This window comes from Chelmon rostratus, chromosome 12 (genome assembly GCF_017976325.1).
Source record: "Chelmon rostratus isolate fCheRos1 chromosome 12, fCheRos1.pri, whole genome shotgun sequence".
Lineage (NCBI taxonomy): Eukaryota > Metazoa > Chordata > Actinopteri > Chaetodontiformes > Chaetodontidae > Chelmon > Chelmon rostratus.
The window spans coordinates 13,103,418-13,121,848 of record NC_055669.1 but is presented as its reverse complement, the minus strand read 5'-3'; the positions used below and the strand labels follow the sequence as shown (position 1 = coordinate 13,121,848).

Sequence of the window (18,431 nt, the reverse complement as noted above, 5' to 3'; positions counted from 1 at the left end):
GGCACACTCAGACGGGGCCAAGTGGAAAAATGGGGGAGGCATTGGTGGGGGGAGCTGAGTGGGAGGAGTCACCGGGTTGCCAGGGTGTGACCTCATTAGACACAACCTCCTCTTCCCCCGGCAACCACTGCGCTCCCCCTCCCCGACGCCCCCAACCCCCCTCCTCTCTCTTACAGCTCGTAAACAAGACCACGACACAAAAACACTTGCAGTGAATACACCGTGTTGCTCTCAAGTGCATTCAATACATGTACAGTAGCCAAAACAAAGCAGAACAAAACAAAGAGGAGCAAATGCGCGGAAGCAAACCACACAGAAAGGAAAAACAGTGCTTTGCAATTTCCAATACACACACGCTGACAAGCTGATGCAAGATTAAAATATGTTTGCATAAACAAACAGACGCGAGCAATCCAGAGTAGAGCCTTGTTCCCAGTGGCCACAAAGATGAACAGGATGAAAGCAGGGACAGAGTTGAGCCTGAGTTGCGTGTTTGTCAGGGGGCTACTGCGGCTGCCGTGTACTTCTGCTTGACTGTCTGGGGGACGAGTATAGGTTTCAGTAGTGCTGTCGGTTGTTTATGTGGTGGGAGCGCCTGGTATATGGTGCAGAGGCAGGGGTTGAGGTAGGGTGAGCGGTGCGGGTGGGGGGGGGGGGCTGGGTTTGCTCGGATGGATTAACACCGTCGACACAAAAGGATTAGAGAGCAGAGATCTGTTGTTTTCATCAACCCTTCCCTCCATTTCTCTTAACCCCCGCCCTTCTCCCCCTCACTTTCCCCCTCCCTCTATCCCTGACTCTGTCTCGCACTTTGCGGGGGGGGGGGGGGGGGGTAAAAAGGCGCTCGAGTAGGAGGTGGGAGGTAACAAAATCAGTTTTCACAAACATGTGGTGGTCAGTTTAGAGGGGAGATGGGGATAATGGGGTTGTTAAAAATAAAGCAAGAGGAAGGGGAGCCAAAAAGAGCAACAACGCACTGGTGAGTTCAGCAAGGCTAGGGATGAACCACTGTGCTGGACTGCATATGGGGTACCTGCTTTGGAAAGGTAAAATAGGGTGAAATGAGATAATATTTTCTCTGACCCCAGTTCAAACACTCCTCTCATGCCATAAATAGCCAATTGCTGTGATCTCATTGAGATAAAATGTTGTGTTAAAAAGGTAGTCACCCCCTTTTTCTGTCTATTGTGAGAGATGTGGTCGACTGGTCACACACAAAGCAAGTCACTCTATCCAGACCAACTCAGCACACGCACCCATGCACATGCACGTATACACAAAGGCCCTGGTCTGACCTCAGTGCACGGCCCATGTGTACAATCTCAAAGGCAGTATTTAGATCCTATCAGAGTTCAATGAGCACAGACAGTGAGGAAATCTCAGGGGTGAATGGGTTAAACAAATTTTTCCACCTATGTGCACAACAGCACTTTGTTTTGTGAACAGTGGAGGACACTCCCTCAGGGACAGCGTGAAGGGTGAAAAAAGATACAATGCCTGTAACTCTTCAGTTCACACACCCTTACAGACGCACAAAGACTTGCATACAGAGAGACAGGCATCTAAACTGCCTGAATGCATTATGAAAAACATGTTTTACTGTATTTTAATTTATTTGCAGTGAATAAAGAAATCACTATCAAAGCTGATTAAACACATTGTGGGAAGATTCTACTCAATTGCATATATTGGGCATGATTATATGGACTGCAATAGACCAATAAGTACTTGTGAATATAAATATGTGATGCCAGAACTCGGAACCAAGCCTCACATCTTCCAGTGACCATGTAAGACCCATAGCATTCAGCAACAGATGACTTTGACAGGGGATTGACCACAATACACCTGATCAATTTTCTGATTGGATAATATCTCCCTCATTCACTTACTAACCAGCCACTAGCATGTAGTCAGCTAATCAGTCTGGCAAAGTAACACAGCTGCCATAGTTCATGTATACAGTGGAACATTGTGACATTAATGACTGTTTACAAACACAGACTGATGTGCCCTGGAGCAGATGCCTCGTACTCGGTTCAATCATGCATGTAATGATGTTGTATTGATCCACTGCTGTAACAGACTAATGAAGAGTCTATAAAAACCATTACACCAATCAATTAAATGCCACTGAGGAAACAGAGTCATTATAAACAGAGCAAGGACTCTGCTTTACAAGGTTTTATTAAGTGCGATTGATTGCCATCAGGGATTGGCACCTACACATGGTGCTGCTGTAAATGGTATCTGCTTCCAAGGAGGGTGTGGGTGGCATTTAGATTCTTGAAGGCGCCTATGAGGCTTAGTGGCATTCTCTGTTTTCTGTCCTCCCTGGGAGTGCTTTGCAGGTGAGGATGAAGAAGGCACTGGCAGGACAGATAGTGAGACAGTGGCACTGAATATGTCAGATTCTCATTAAAGATGCAGCACGCCTTACTTCCACTCCTCACATCTCCACCCAAGAGAAATGGAGCATAAGCTTCCGGCTCTAACCAGAAATGTGCAGACATTTGACCACTCTATGTCTCACGTATGCATGGATGTACTGTAAACTGACCCCTTTCCTACTCAATGCACCACACACCCTATTTAGGAATTTCTGAATGCAAGACGCTGCCTTAGTTTCATTTATTTCTTTATACCAAAATTTTATCCACACGTTTCTTAGAATTGAGCTACACAGCATGAGGTAATGTTCAACTTAATCAAGCTTCTCAACACTCATTTATCACCACTTCCTCCCTCCAGAGATGTCAAGCTGAGGCACGTCTCTAACAACCACCCTCCACACCTCCCGCTGTTCCACCAAGACAGAGAGGTGAAAATGGGAGACTGAATGGCATAATCTCTCAAACAGGCGGTTGAGGGCTCCAATCTTGGGGGTTTAACCCCCTGTAAGCCCCTTAACTCCCCGGTTTAGAGGGCCAGAACTGATGGGCTAAAGCCCCCAGAGACTGTCTATTAACTTCTGGACTCAGACACAGCATGAGGACACAGAATGAGGGATCCCCTACCATGACTACTGCAGCCAATTCATCCTTCCGTTATGCTGGTCAAAGGATTGGTTGGACTTAATTGGCATCAGAAGTGCCAGAGTTATGTTCATGACCATTATCATTAGGATGTAGAAAGGTTTCTGATGGTGGTGTAAATACTTACCAACATTGTACTTCAGCGACAGTAAACTGAAACTGTGTAAATTTCATGTTTTATGTGATGACTGTAAGGATGCTACTTACTTACTGCCAACCAAAGAGTGGAGATATGTAAGATAATTTTAGTTCAAAATAAGGACTGGCTTTGAAATAAGGTCTACACCAGGTGAAGAGAAACAGCAAAACAGCGACTTCCTGTCACTTCAGACAGGTAAAATTACAGAAAACACTGTCACCTCCTATTGACCTTATTTTGAACTATATTAATGGTACCTCACACAGAGAACTTAACCTGCATGAATGAGGATCAAGGGTGACTGAGTGAGGAGAAAAAAAACAAGGGTTATTGGTGCCATCTCCTGACCAAAATCACTAACACTTGAAGTGAATCTTTTTCAGACACACATCATTTAAAAAAACAAAACATCACATGGTTTCTAAATGGCAAAAAGGCCTCACCAGAAGCATCAGCATCAGGAGTGTTCTCTGTAGTCTATAAATACCTCTGCAGAAAGAAGGATGTTTGATTGTCTCTTTTACTGATGAAATGTTGAAGTTTTTACTCACCCTAAAATAGTCCCACCATATCCAAACAGACAGGTCCTAGTTGCAAAATATAACAGAAGCAAATAGAGGCTGCAAATTCCAGACTAAGATTATTCAATAAAACAGTTAGTCTGTAATTGTGAAAAAAGTCATACACAGTAAAAAAGGGAAGTAACAAAGCAAGGAACAGATTCTGTTATGTAAGGCAGGCCAGTTATATTCTAAAAAAATATATATGCTGCACCGTATGTTGAATATTTGCCTAGAACTTGTAGCTTTGCCTTAACAAATATACATACAGAACTGACCTCTGCTGTTGCATTTGGCTTTTCAAATAAGTTAATATTTGCTATGGACCATTTTGAGTATAATAATGTTGAGGATGGTTTGTGATATGGATTTACATTGATTTTTCTTTTTTCTTTTTTTTTTTTTTTACATGAGTTTTTATGAAGTCTCAACTTTTTCAGCCCATTTTACCTGAGTCTAACACAAAGAGCTTCACAGGGCCTTACCGTCACCCATGCAGACATACTAAGTGGAAGTCCATGGCGGAGCCTCAAGGACGCCTGATGTAGGCAGGAGCAGGGACTCAAAACACCAGCACTGCAATTAAGGGACATGCGTTAGACACTGGTTTCTTTAATATCAATGATTTGTTCTTTTTTTGAGATAGTTTCAGAGATATACACAACTAGATGTTTCTGACACCAAGGCCTTCATTTTCACGAATTATTTGAAGATTTCAAGATACTGCATCAGGGCCAGACCATATAATCCACAACTAGATTTATTCAAATTTAAAAATTTGATTTTTTTTTTTTTTGAAAGGACATGGCAGGAGTGTTCAGCACACCTTTTTGTAGGAAATTTACAACTGCTCACCTTCCTCAATTTCAGATGATCATTAAGGTACAGTACATTTGCCACACCAGCCAGTATAGTGGAAATACTCAGATCCTTTTCTTCATTAAAAGTATTTATAATAGACTGCAAAAGTATTCCACTGGAACTAAAAGTCCTGCATTCAAAACCTTACTTGAGTAAAGGATGTAAGGATTACCAGCAAAATGAACTTAGAGTATCTTAAGGAAAAGTATTCCTTCAGCAATAAAATGGTCCCTATCAAGTGTTTTACTATTATACATGATATTTTTGGGTTAATATTACTGCATTAATGTGAATATTGCATTACTGCTGTAGAAGTTTAATGCAGAACTGATTTTAACTACCCTATGTACTGTTGAGAAGTTTAATCTATAGCAATGAATCATATTCTATAAAATCATCATAGGCTATATTTGTAGCACTGTTGTTCTGTGATAACCACGTATATCTAAAAAGTCATTTCATGAGCTCAGAAACTCAGCCCTCTTTTCATCTTTGTGACAATGCTTGCTAATCCAATAATTAAAAAAAGGAAAAGGAAAACTTAATCCTTCAGTTTATTAGACAAATTCAAAATCACCAGTTTTACAGCTACATGGATTCCCCTGGACAGGAAAGGTATGAAAAGTTGTCATCTAAAAAGTAACTAATAACTAAAGCTGTCTGACCAAATGTAGCCAGTTAAGTACAAAGTAGAATGAAAATTGACATTTATATAAAATGGAAATAACCAAGTAAAGTATAAGTAAGTTACCTTGCTCTTTAGTACGGTAGCGTTACTTGAGTAAATGTACTTAGCTAGCTAACATTCCACAACTTCCTGCAGCCTTTGTTGTATTTAACGTTAATAATATGATTAGCAACAAACCTGGGGGTAGCTAGCTAGTAAGAGTTGTGGTTAGAAACGTTAGGCACATGTGGTGGCGGATTCTCGGAGTATTTAGCACAGTTTAAACATTTTCTGGCTAAAAACGTCGGATGGTAGAAAAGTAGTGAAGTAACACGAAGTCTGTCAGCTAGAAAGGACCAGGTGTCAAACTCACCATAGCTCCAAGCCCGTCTTCTCAGGTAGCTAACGTTAGCTAACAGTTGTCACTGTTATACTGGCTAGATTACGAACGTTAGCTAGCGTTATCTTGAGTCATTAACGTTAGCTCTAGATAAAGTTTAACCAAACGTTTGTCTGTGTGTCATATGCTAACCTTGTACAATGTACAAGGTTCGTCTTAAAGACCAAATTTATTTCTGCCCCCAGCTTCTTTGCCATTCGGCTGGCATTGATTGGACTAGACAGGATCTGAGGCGCCTGAAGAAGACTCGAGAATTTAGAGTTACTTTGAGCAAGGTCACAAACAAAGAAGAAAACCTCTGATGATGGGAATACCAGGTGATAAACCTCACAGTTCACTTTATTTATTCATTTTTTTTAAGCTATTGGTCTGTTTCATGGACATGGATTTCCACCAGGCACATGGCGCAAGACTAACACTGTACCAACAAAGTCACAGGTTTCCTTTTTGTCATCTTTCAACTTCACAAAAGTCTTATGGCTATTTTTTCTTATCTTATTTGTCATCACTGCCTATTACAGCAGTCCTTTAACTGGTTGGTTGGATTGTTCTCCTTAGGCTCCTTAAATGTTCAGCTCTCTAGTCCTGCTGGGACAAAGCATATTATAGCTTTTGGTCTTCCTGACACTGCCTGGATTTTGCTACTTGATTTGTAATTGTTCACCATAAACATATTGAGGTTATAATGAACATATTTTCCTTCTAGGAATGAGAGCATGATGTACTGTGTGAAACCTCTGCTGAGGGCCTCCTTCAGGTAAGTGGAGACATTTGTTTTGCCTCAGCATTGTTTGTTAAACTGCCACTTATACAATAGGTTCAACACTTTGAATTGACCAGCTGTTAAGATGTGCCGGCGCATACCTGGCAAAGTAACCTCTGCTGTTCTAGATGATGCTACACAAAACAAGCAGGGTTTTGTGTAGCATTGTCTTGTCAGAATAGTTTGGCCCGACCTACAGAGGCTAGATCTTTTGTCACAGTTTGGGTTCACATGGCCTCCTCACTCACATTATATAGTGCTATGTTTTACCTCTGCAGTAGCAGAATCACAAGTGTAAATCAGAAACACACCTGTGATGAGGCCAACATTCAGCTAATACTTAACTCAAGAGCACCCTCTGCTGGAATGCTTTGCACCAGTAAATAGAAACTCAATTGATGCAACAGCCAGTGAGGAAACTGTCTGGTACTTACGGAAGTTGTTACAGACACTGCTGAATAAAGGACTTTCAGTCTTTACTATGTAACATCTAGTATGTAGCTGTAAGGACTATAGATGTAGTCTTCTCGAGACACAGTGGTCACCACCATTTAAACTCCAGATAAGCCAGAGGAGGCTGTCTGTAAGCCTAGACTGACCTCTATGCACAGTTTGTTGTTTTTGTGGTAATCCTGATTGATGTGGAGTCACTTTGTGGCCTTACCCCTCATGTATTCCTCAGAGACCAGCTGGCGAGCCTGGCTTCTTTCACTACCAAACCACCGGAAGAAGAACTAATGTCTGTCTCTGCCCCGTTAAAGTTTTTAAAGTGTATACTGCGGCAGCAGCGGAGGCCACCGTATGGGTTGTTCCTTGTCCAAGTAGAGGCTCTAACTGGTTTGCTGCCAGACATTATAACTCAGGCTCACATGCTTAACAGTCTGCAGGTCCATCAGCTGTCATTCGATCAGGTCACCAGGTTTCAGGCTGCTCTGGAAGGAGTTTCAGTGGGTGACATTTCCACTGTGACTACCTCAGCTTACCCACTTTCAGTATTAGATAGAAATTTGTCAGAATTATAGCTAAGGTGCCCTTTTCCTTTTCCCAATACATAGTTCAGGTCAGAATGTGCCATAAGGTTACATGTAGTTTAAGTTAATTTAAAAAGCTTAAATGAAAATTGGTTCAGGGGACGACAAGGAATGGAATACTCTGTTGAGGCAGGCTGGCGAACCAGCTGCACGAGGCAATAAACTTGTCTCGTCCTAGATAGATACAATAGTGGATAACTTCATTACAACTTGATTTATGCAGCACATTTATGTAGCAAATTTGTAAAAACATGATTCTTTATAGACAATTATAAAACAGTTTGCAGCGGACCACTGATGTAGTACCATGTCTGTCCAGGAGAGGGTAATATTTAACATTAGATGTGTAGTTAAACTGTACAGTACAAGGTTACAGTTTGAAATGTTGTGAGAGACTTTGAAAACAAATGTAAAACACTGTATGTATTTGTATAATATGGTATGATATGGCTCTGCCATGCTCCATGGGAAAACAACTTTCATTACGGGATTGTAGACTAATTACATTTTGTATAATGATGTGTCTGTTTAGCAAACTGTAGTTTGTAATGATGTGTGTTATAGTCTTTTATCTGTAGGTGTGAATTCTCACATGGGTTAAATTTTAAATCTGAGGTGAATCCAAATTATTGAACACCTCATCCTAGGGCCAAGATCCCTTATGTGATAGACAGTGTATAAAACTTGACATCAAAGGCTGCAAAGCTTTCAAGGAGCATCAACACAGTGACAGGACAATCAGTCTGGCTGCTTTTTTTATTCAAACATTTTCGCCAGTAGATGGCAGCGATGTAAATCAAATGACCAAGTGTTTCCAACACAGGCTGCAGCAACATTAAGCACAGGATTTTCCTTGTTGCAGAAAGAATCAGCTACAACTCAGCAATCATCATGCTTTGAAAACTAAATAAAATGCCCTGTCCTGTCTAACCCCATCCCACACCAGATGCATATTTAATTGTCTGTCTTGAAGACATCAAAATATATTGCCCTACAATCCATTGACTCATTATCTTTGATGAAGTCTTGATTAGAAGAGAAAGATAGCAACTTAGTGCCTTGTCAACATTTTAATATGGTCCCTTACTTGCATCAGTGACTTTCGCTTAAAGTTAGTCAGATTTTTAGCTCTATTACACAAACAAACAAACAATGAGGGTGAAGGTGAGATTTTGATGTGATGAAATTTTCTTTATATTTGTAGATCAGAAGAAGGCCCATGGATTTGAAATACTAATTCCAATGGTGGTTCGTTTTGGGTGAGAATGTTCAGTTTTATATTATTGAGTTGTAAAACAGTTCCTACAGAAAGAGGTTAGAGTTAGATCATATTCAGAAGGACACAAAAAGTTGCGTTTAGTTATGATACTAATGTTTTTTTTTCTAATGACACGGAAAACAGTTTACAGTTTGGATTTGAAATGCTGTTATAAAGATACTGACGCTGGAGGAGATGTTGGAGTGAGTTTTAGTCGGGGCACTTAGCTGAAGTAAACAGAAAGGGAGGGGTGTGTGCGCAAGGCTTTGGGAACAGGCATGCAGACAGCCGACCACTGCAAAGTGTTGAGCGCGGGACACACTGGCGTGAGCCCACACCACTCTTCCTCTGTCCAAGAGAAGACCCCAGACCTCTGCTGTGAGGCGCTCACACTCACCCCAACCAATAATGTGAAAATCAGACGGAAACGTTTGTCAGATGTTTAAACTCATCGTCGCTTCATTGTACTTGAGTGCCGTCTATTTTCAACACTGTCACACAGTTTGCAGTCAGGCTACAGTCGGCTATCCACAAGGATACCCGGTGTGAGATGCGGCAATGTCCCGAGGAATATGCCCACGCGTGAACTCTTGCGGATCCCTCTGGATTGTGTCAGCGGTCATATTTGCGGCCAGTGTGATCGACGTGGACGCGTACAGCTGTCATGAAGTGAGGACCGCTTTCCAGCTGCGGCAGGTCGGGCCGCTGCACCGCGTACCGGAGACACCTGGCACAGGTGAGCCGGCGGGTTTGGCACCTCTTAGCGACGAGCACTTTGGCTAAAGCGCGCTGCAAAGCAGAGTTTTTACCGGACGGATGCGCGGACAGAAGCCACACAATAAGCTTAAACTGCAGTCGTAGTGATTTCAGCAATGCACGCATATTTAAATGTTTAAACATATATGACTACCTCGGTTTATAAATAGCCTTTCATTAATGTCCAATGCTTCCAGCCTTTCTGTGCTTCTGTCAAAAGCACACGTGGGTCAGTACACACGCGCTGTGAGTGGTCCCCCAGAAGCAAGAGCCCACTCAAGTGACAGCAGCAAGAGATTGAATGGCTGAGAGACACAAGTTCAGATATTGCTTTCTGTCTCCACTTTTGTTGTATTGTCTCTCCTCATAGTGGTCATTGTAGCTGAAGAGACTGTTAAAGGTTTTTGACCATAAAATATCAATGTCTGTATTTGTGTTGTTGTGTATGGGGGATGCTTTGGTTGTAATGTGTTTTATTCTAAACAATATAGCACACTGCCAGATCTGAAATGATCTTAAAAGTGAGTGAAATGTGTCAGTCCACATTGTGCATTCTGAGTTTTCCTCTCTTAGAAAAACATCTGTCCATATATTAATATGTAATACATGTTAAAGGTACCTAGAATGTGGGCCCCATCTGATCTGTCTGGTTTAAAGGCTCACAGCCTCCTGATTTTCTCTACAATTTGCAGCTTCACATGCCACCCAGCTGCTTATCACAAGCATGCTGTTTGGAGAGATTAAACAATTATTTTGCAAATTTCTTTTGGCAGAAAGCCCCCGAACACATTCACAAGCTGCTGAGACAGGGTTTTTGAGCTAGAACAAGTCTCGTGTGATGCCGAGGTCTCATATGGTTTAATCCCTGCGGATAAAGAGGCTAGAATATTGTGTTCACAATAGAGGGAGTGATGGATTTGCAATCTTCAGATTGATTTGCACAAGTCAGCCACTAGCAGCTCTTCAAGCTTACATGCACTTGAACCACAGTATATAAGAGAAGATTGTCTAGACTGCTACAGCAGGCCTATATAGTCTTTTGGCACCTGCGCTGACATGGTTCCCAAATTTTCCCTGTCTTCTGTTGCATTTTTGTCAGAGTGATGCTTGAAAGCAGCTTCGAATGCCTTGAAGGTTTTGTGGTGTGCGCTTTCCTCCTGCACACTGAGGAAAAGCTATTTTATGAGGATAAACATCGGTTCCAAATCTGTTTTGGAGGCAGAACACATTTTGAGCGGGTTTAGGCTTGGGTTCAACTATGCTAGTTTTGCTTGAAAGTTATTCTGCAAGCGTAGTGAGAGACTTCATCACTTATCGCTAATTATGTCATGTTTATTCTATGTCGGGTCATTTCAGTTGTCGTATATGTTCGAAGACAAGAAATCAGGCTGTTCAGTGGGCATTAGCATTATTTTCCTCAAGTCTTTTAAATCTTTTAATAGTTACTGTGAGTTTCTTTTATTTTCTGTTTATTTTGTTAGTCTTTTTGCCTGCGGGGTGTCTAAGATTTAAGTGCATTTTTTTCTTGTAAACACTCAAATACTAGTCGATACGCAATACCTATTTGACTAAAGACAAGATTCTTGCTGCAATAGTGTCACATGCAGGTTTGGTGGCAGCTTAAGTATCACCCAGTCTGAGTCTGCAAGTTGCAACAGGGAGAAGAGCAATAGATAGCTGAGTGGGAAGCATACCTCGAGGTACATCCAAACCACTTGATATGTTTGTTGAGCAGGGTGTCACTACTAGCAACAGAGGATGTCAAATTCAAGCAGTAGTTTAGGGTTGGCTCTTAAAGACAACGGAAGGGCCGTGGTCTTCTGAGTGTGTCAGCAGTCTGGTGCAAGGCTTGTGTGACTGTTTTTTTACAGTCTGTAGTGCACTGCCAGAAGCGACATGTATGGTATCTGCTGATGTGCACTTTACCTGACTGAGCAAACAAAAGCATACGCGCAGTGTGGCGTGAGAGTTATGACATCATCATTCGTTTTGATGAATTTGCTTTCCCCACCTCTAACCTCCCACAGTGAGATCTTTTATTCCTGTGAGACATACCTTCTATCTATAGTTACAACTTTTTTGGGGTAAATGGGGCTGATATGGTCCAGAAGCAAACTGCAGCTCCTCGGTCTGGAGTATTAATTGATATAAATATTTGTGTTTGTTTGCAAGGTGTGGTGAACTGCATTTTTTGTGCATTTACACTTCACCACCTCTCTTGCTGTCCCTGCCCCTCACAGCTAATCAAACATTGCTGCAGCTTCCCCAGTGCATTTTGGGCTTCATCTTATTTTGCTCTTTATTTGTTCTTGTCCTACAGAGGTTGTTTTGGGTCAGGGGCAATCTTGTCTTCAAAGCGCTGACCAGTGGAAGGGGGTGTTAGAGTGGGAGATTTGGTGTATATGTGTGTGTGTGTGTACACAATTATGCTACTCTGCGTCAGTTCTCAGATCAAATGCCAACAAAAGCAACTCTGAAATTTGAAGTGGCAAAACTTCAGCCCTTTTCACAGTCTAATGTTTGGTTTAGGACACAGTGCTGCGTTTCATTCATGTGAGGTGAACAGATTTCTCACCAAGAGCCAGGAGTGGGGCAGCAGGGAACTTAAGAGCTGGCCAATTGGATACGATCTAATATAAAACAATTGCACTTCTACTGTATATATGTTTTATTCAGTATTTCTTTGCTTTTAATTTTTGTATCCAAAGAAAGTGCAACAAGCCGCGATTGTGCCTTATGATTATCAAGAGCACTGTAATCTCACGTTGGCGAGCAGTGGTGGAAGAGGTACTCAGATTGTTTACTTAAGAAAGTAGGAAATTACTTAAATGTAGCAAAGCTCCATGTAATTTTTTTTCACTAAAAGTAAAAAGTCCTGTTTGAATCAGTTCCTACGTTTATTTCTTTCCAATTAGTAGGAATTTCATAAAGCATCCTTTTTTCCAGGTGAATCCACCCCTGAACTACAATCACTGTTTAAAGAAAAAATACTTAAATGCAAGTGTGTGTTTAAGATGTGTTACTGAGTTATTTCAAACCAAAAATGTTTGCTTTGCATTGCTTTGCTGACATTGAATGTATGTTTCATGGGCCACTCATGATAAAGAGCGACGTTATCTGCGTGCCAGATTCAGCATCAAGGGGAGTTAGATAATGACTGACATGAAGTTGCTTATCCTCTGATTATTTTGAAGAGTTATGACCACTCTGGTACGATGGTACACAGCCAAACACTCCATATCGAGATTACCACGGGGTGCTGATATAGCCCTTTGGAGATAGGTCGTTTGGAAAGCAGACAGCCAGCATTGCTGTTCGCAGACACACTACTTGGCTTCTTGGATAATGTCCTCAGATATGATCAGCCTATTTTACAGCTCAGTTAAAACTATCGGATTGAGCAGGGCTTATCTGATTGTGTACGTACCACAGACACAGGACCCTTTTTTCAACTTATTACTCTGCTGCCATTCTCTGATTTACTGAGTCATTAACAGCTATTTTAGACTGAAAGAGAAAGTGTCTTATATCTTGAACACAAGGCAAGCAGGGTCATGTGTTAATAGCGAGGGAGTGGGAACACAGTGTGTTATCACATGTCGCCACATCCTTAACCAGTTACAGCGTCAAAAGCCTTGGCAAGCTCTCAAAGCTCAACGTGGTCTTTGATTGGCTGTAGTTATTTTGATTCCCTTTTTAACTTGGCCTTTCTCACTGACAGAGAGACACATGGTGCCCACCTACTCCATACACACTTAAAATTGCTGAGCATCTGTGTTTTCTTGTCCTGGCCATCTCTCAACTACCTACTTCGTTCTGATGTGAAAATCACAGTAGAACATCTTCAGTTAGGTTTGTAAAACTAAAGCCATTAGAAAAAAACAGCAGATTATTGAACTGACAAGCACCTCAAATGCTCTTTCTCCAGTCCACCCCAAGCATTCCAGCCTTACCCGTGTTACCCCAGTCTGAAGCTGATTACTCTGTCTGAGTCGGTGTCTATACAACATCTCTTATTGGATTTCAGTCTAAATCTATCGTGTGTTTCGGTGGATTGTGTGCGGCCTTACCCTCCTGGCTTGTTACTGTGGTAGAGGCGGATGCAATTTAATGAGGTTATTAGACTGCCAAGTATATCATCAAGGTCTCCAATAATATAAGCATCTAGAAAAGATGAACCTTCTTGCGCTCTCGAAATAGAGCTAGTGCATGAGAGGAGAGCTGCTTTCTGAGAGGGAGAATTCAATAGATTATCTTAAATGTTAACAGAATTACTCTGCCAGTCTGTGGCTGAGCACCCCTCTGGTATAATACTGCTTCACCCGGTCAGCATCCATCTGCCCTACAGCCTTCCACTCCTCTCTTTAAGCCCTGTCCGTCCAGCCTCTGCCCTCTGGCTTGGCTTCGGACACCGTGCCAATCGCTGTAGGCAGTTCCAGCTTGGGGTCTGAGAAATCTAAACATTCCAGTTGAGTTTCAAGGTTGTCCAAAAATTGCAGGTATGCGGCAAAGACCCTTTGAGACGTGTTTTCATTCAACGTGGTCCATCCAAAACACAGCAAATCTGTATAGAGTAAATATCCTGTATGTTCAGTGGATCTGGGAACTTCAAAGCGAACTGCCTTCCTGAGGCAGGAGAAGGGTAACTGCATTAATTGCCTACTTTCGAACAAAGTTATTCTTGTTCCCAGGAAAATATCAAAACAGCAGCATCAGGAAACTGCAGTCCTCCCGGTCCTCAACACATTACAAATCAAAACAAAGTTTCCATTCCATATTGAAGAGATGTGAGCCGCATATAAATCATTTTATGAGAGCAGGAGTTTATGTATGAGTCTTTGAAAAGGCTGGTAATAACATAACCATCTTCTCAGCGGTATGCTGTGTTCTGCTCTGCTACTGTAGTACCACATATTGAGACTGGCATGTGAGTTAGCGGGGCAATTATACAGTGGTAGAGTTTCTCTGCTCAGGAGTTTTGACTTGTGCAATGAAGGGCACTGAGGTGTTGCTGAGGGGATTGTGACTAACAAGTCAAGACCCCTGAGCCATGGCTTTAATACGGCAAATTACTCCAGAGGTATTTGTCACCTGAGGGCGATTAAGCGAATTAGGATTCAGAGTTGACACCCAGTCTGGAGAGGAAAGTGTGTTAAGGTTTAGTCAAGCAGAATGAGTGGCATACACATTGGGCACTAATTACAAAGGAGGGATCAGTCTTCTTGGACTGCTGGATTCTATTTTAAGTCACATTAGAGCCAGGAGTTGTTATTTGAAATCAGAATAATAGCTGCAGCTTGTACTAAACAACATTTACAATTCATGAGAAACATGCAGCAAACTAATCTGCAAGATTAGCTAAAATAAAATCACCACAACAAATGCTGCAACAAGAGTGGGTCATCTCACATGGCCCAGCTGGCCGCCCTTAGAATGGCATGAATGATCACAGGTGGGTAATCAAGGTGTAGTGTGAATTGCACCATAAAAAATTCCAACAACTAATTACTTAATTTCTAGGCAGAAACTAAAGCATGGCTCAAAGCACAATAGGGTCAGCCGAAAAAACTAAAAACTAAAACCAGTGCCCCAGAAGTTGTTGAGCAGGGACCACAGCTAGTTTTAACAGAGCTTGACCCTCAGCTATTGTAGCAAAGTCAGAATTTATTGGTACAATCATGACATTTATAGGCCATTCAGCCGTAGTTTTTGGGGTTTGTTTAATATATATTATTTTGTTTAGCTACTGGGTTTCATAACTAAGATTAGAGAGACATGCATATGGGTGCTTCACCAGTCGCAACTTTTTAGCAGAGTGACAAAGAGAAAGTAAAGTGGACGTAAACTCAAATGACATCTTGGCTCATTTTCCAGCAAAATAACAAGCCTGAACATAAAGCCAAGCCTGTGCAGGGATGTCTTAAAAACAACAATGCTGATCTCCTGTTGTAGTCACGTCAGCGACCATTCCAACCCGTCCAATCAAACGTTTGAGACAGGACTTGAAACTTGTAGTTGAGTCATGCTCCCCGAGCAATTTTTCAGAGCTTGAGTAGTTTTGCAAAGAATAATGGGGGGAAATTGCAGTGTCCAGATGTTCAAAACTGTTACTGATGCCCACTAAATTTTGACTGGAAGAGGATGAGAGTCTATATTAGTTTTTATGTTGACATTTAATATCCTTTAAGACTGTCATTCCACCAAATGCATTAATTTGTGAAAAGTGTGAAAAAGTTGAAGGAGGTCAGTGCCTTTGACAGGTTTGTACAGTCTGTATCATATAGACTGAGACATTTAATGCAGAATGGTTCAAAAATACACAGGTTACTCAAAAACAAGGCAGTCAGATATTAATAGATGTGTTCTACGTGGTAGAGTCCTTGGAAGACTGCTTCCCTGAGTCCTCATTACATATTTTAGTTTAACCTTCAGGCAGTGGCTACTAGAATGCTTTTTGTTAGTATACTGTGTGTAAAATATTTTGAAAGACACATAAGAGCACGCACACAGCAGTACGTTTGCTGCTGGACATACAAGCAGTGACATAGCTTCTAATGATTCCAGAAAGTGGCCTGGTATATTCGTGACACAGTCAGCCTGCCCTGACTGCTGTGGTGGCTTTAACAGCCAAAGTCTTTCTGAGTATCACTTACTCCATGCAGCTACTCACAAGGGGCAGAGAGGCCAGGCTGGATTCCACTGTGAGTCCCTGGATATTAGTTTCATATCACAGATAACACACAAACACAAAGGAGAGAAAGAGCCAGCCGGCGAGGAGAACAGGGTCAGGGACAGAATGGGAGAGAGGACAGACACCAAATATGGCAAAATGACAACCTTAAACCAGAACCAATACCAATCATGCTTTCAACAAGCACTGAATGTTTGACAAGTGGGACACCTTTCGCATGTGGTCCCGTATGCTCTTCAGGAGTTAAATTTATTCAGTATTTTGTCAATCACTTATCAGAGAACAGGTTGAGCTTGTTGTTTTAATGTATTTCATGAATCAGCTTGTTTTAAATACCTACAATGATGAGGTCCCACCTGTTTCTAGACACCATAGACTGTATATAAAGATGGACAACATGTCTCCACTTTGTCCCACTGTACTAAAATGAACCCAGATGTATTAAAAATACTGGCTCTGCAATCTTGCACTGGTGATCGCAGGGTGAAGCCACTGTATCAAGGTCCCGCCCATACACCCACCCCACTCAATCGAGAGCACACGCGAGCTGTCAATCATGACGCCCCCTTTTTATTACCAGATTTTGTTAGCATAAAAATTAACACTTCGACATACATCAGAATGATAAGAGCTACTTAAAATGTGAGAAGCCATCTTTCATAGAAAATGTTTTGACTGACTTTTTTAGTTTGGCCAATGTCCCGTACGCTAACATGAAGGGGGCGGGGTTTATGACCTACACTGCAACCAGCCAATGGGGTGCGATCGAGATGTTTTTGCTTCACTTTTAGGAAGCTGTCATGTCGTCTTTCTTTATATACAGTCAGCAATAGACACTGATATTTAGTGCGTGATTGACAAACATGTCCTTATTTTCTTTTCTTATTGTCTTTGGTAGCTGGTAGAAATCTAAAGGAAAAAGTAGTGGAAATGTGTTCTTGGGTTGCTTCTTTTGGCTGGCGAGGTGGGTGTGACGAGCACTGCTCTCACCAAAATACTCTCACATGGAGAGAGATCCATTTTGAAAGATTGGTGTCATTAAATATTTGATGACAAGGATCCAAGGATGAGGCAGACCGTCAGCACTGTTCACTTGTTCTTGTGTCTTGGCGATCTAGATCAAATTTGTAAAATTAGATCTGACATACCTGTTATTTGCTCTTAGTGGACCTGTTATGTCCTCTTTTGGGAAATGTCATTAATATGGCTCCTGGTCCATTTCAGAGTTCATGAACATGGATGTTTCGACCTGTAAATATCCACAGTTTGTATGTTGACACAGATTTGGTGTCTGACATATAACAGACTCATCAAAATTTAGAAAAGAGCCTTCTTAAACCTGGTAGGAAGTACATTGGGAAATAGTATATGTAAGTCCAAAAGAAAAGTTTATTTCGTAAAATTGGTCATATTCAAACTTTATACATTAATGATCCAAGTAAGATACACACACACACACACCAGAAAAACAAAGCAGGATAGGACTTTGCAAAACCGGTGTCTACAGAGAAACAGTGCCGACCGGGAGACAGTGTCAACATAAAAAGAGAGGGACTGCTGCAGAGATGGAGATAATGAGCTGGAAGGGGCAGGACAGCCAGTTATGACTTCACTCGTCTGGCTCTGGGATGGGAACAAATGGAGCCTCACTGGGTAATTAAGAGACACCCAGGCCTCACTAGGATATGCCAGGCAAATGGGAGAGAGGGAGCAGAAAGGGAAAGAGGGATTGAGAATGCAACCCTATTGTGTTTCATGGAGGGATTTGGACAGTGAGGCACTGGTCTTGCGGTCTGTCCTAAGGCCATGCTTTAGGCTCTGGTTACAACACCTGCCTCCAGCCACCCCCGTCCACCCCCCCTTCCTCTGTAAAATGAGTTATCATATCAGACTTCTGCATTATGGAAATGTCCCTGTTCAAGGAAATGTGTGGGAAAGGACAATTTTAATAGCCCATGCTAATTGTGAGTGGTCTCAATGATGTCATGATGTGTCTATATGTGTAGCAATGGTGAGAAGCAGGTGACACTGGCAGAGCAGGACGGGCTCTATTTCAGCTGATGTAATTGTGCCTGATTGAGCTGTTCTTTGGATCATAGTATTTGCAGTTAGGTCATTGCCTTCATGTGGTTTTTATGAACTGCAGTATTATGGCTAATGGCTGTCTAGTTCTAGAGGTAATTTCGTACAAATTACCATATGTGGACTGTATGTGTGCTTGTGCTTGTCTGTGTGAGTGACAGTACATTTTGCATGCTCACGCTGCAAAA

General features: G+C 41.8%; 1 protein-coding gene across 3 annotated transcripts in view; it reads left to right on the top strand.

Moving 5' to 3' along the window:
- Nucleotides 1-9,037: 9,037 nt before the first annotated feature.
- Nucleotides 9,038-18,431, top strand: part of gpc5c (glypican 5c) — a 96,579-nt gene continuing 87,185 nt past the window's right edge. For all 3 annotated transcript variants that reach the window (XM_041949313.1, XM_041949312.1, XM_041949311.1), the window contains exon 1: nucleotides 9,038-9,450. In XM_041949313.1, coding sequence (XP_041805247.1) covers nucleotides 9,273-9,450 — 178 coding nt within the window. In that variant the 5' untranslated portion in view covers nucleotides 9,038-9,272. The remainder of the gene's footprint in view (nucleotides 9,451-18,431) is intronic.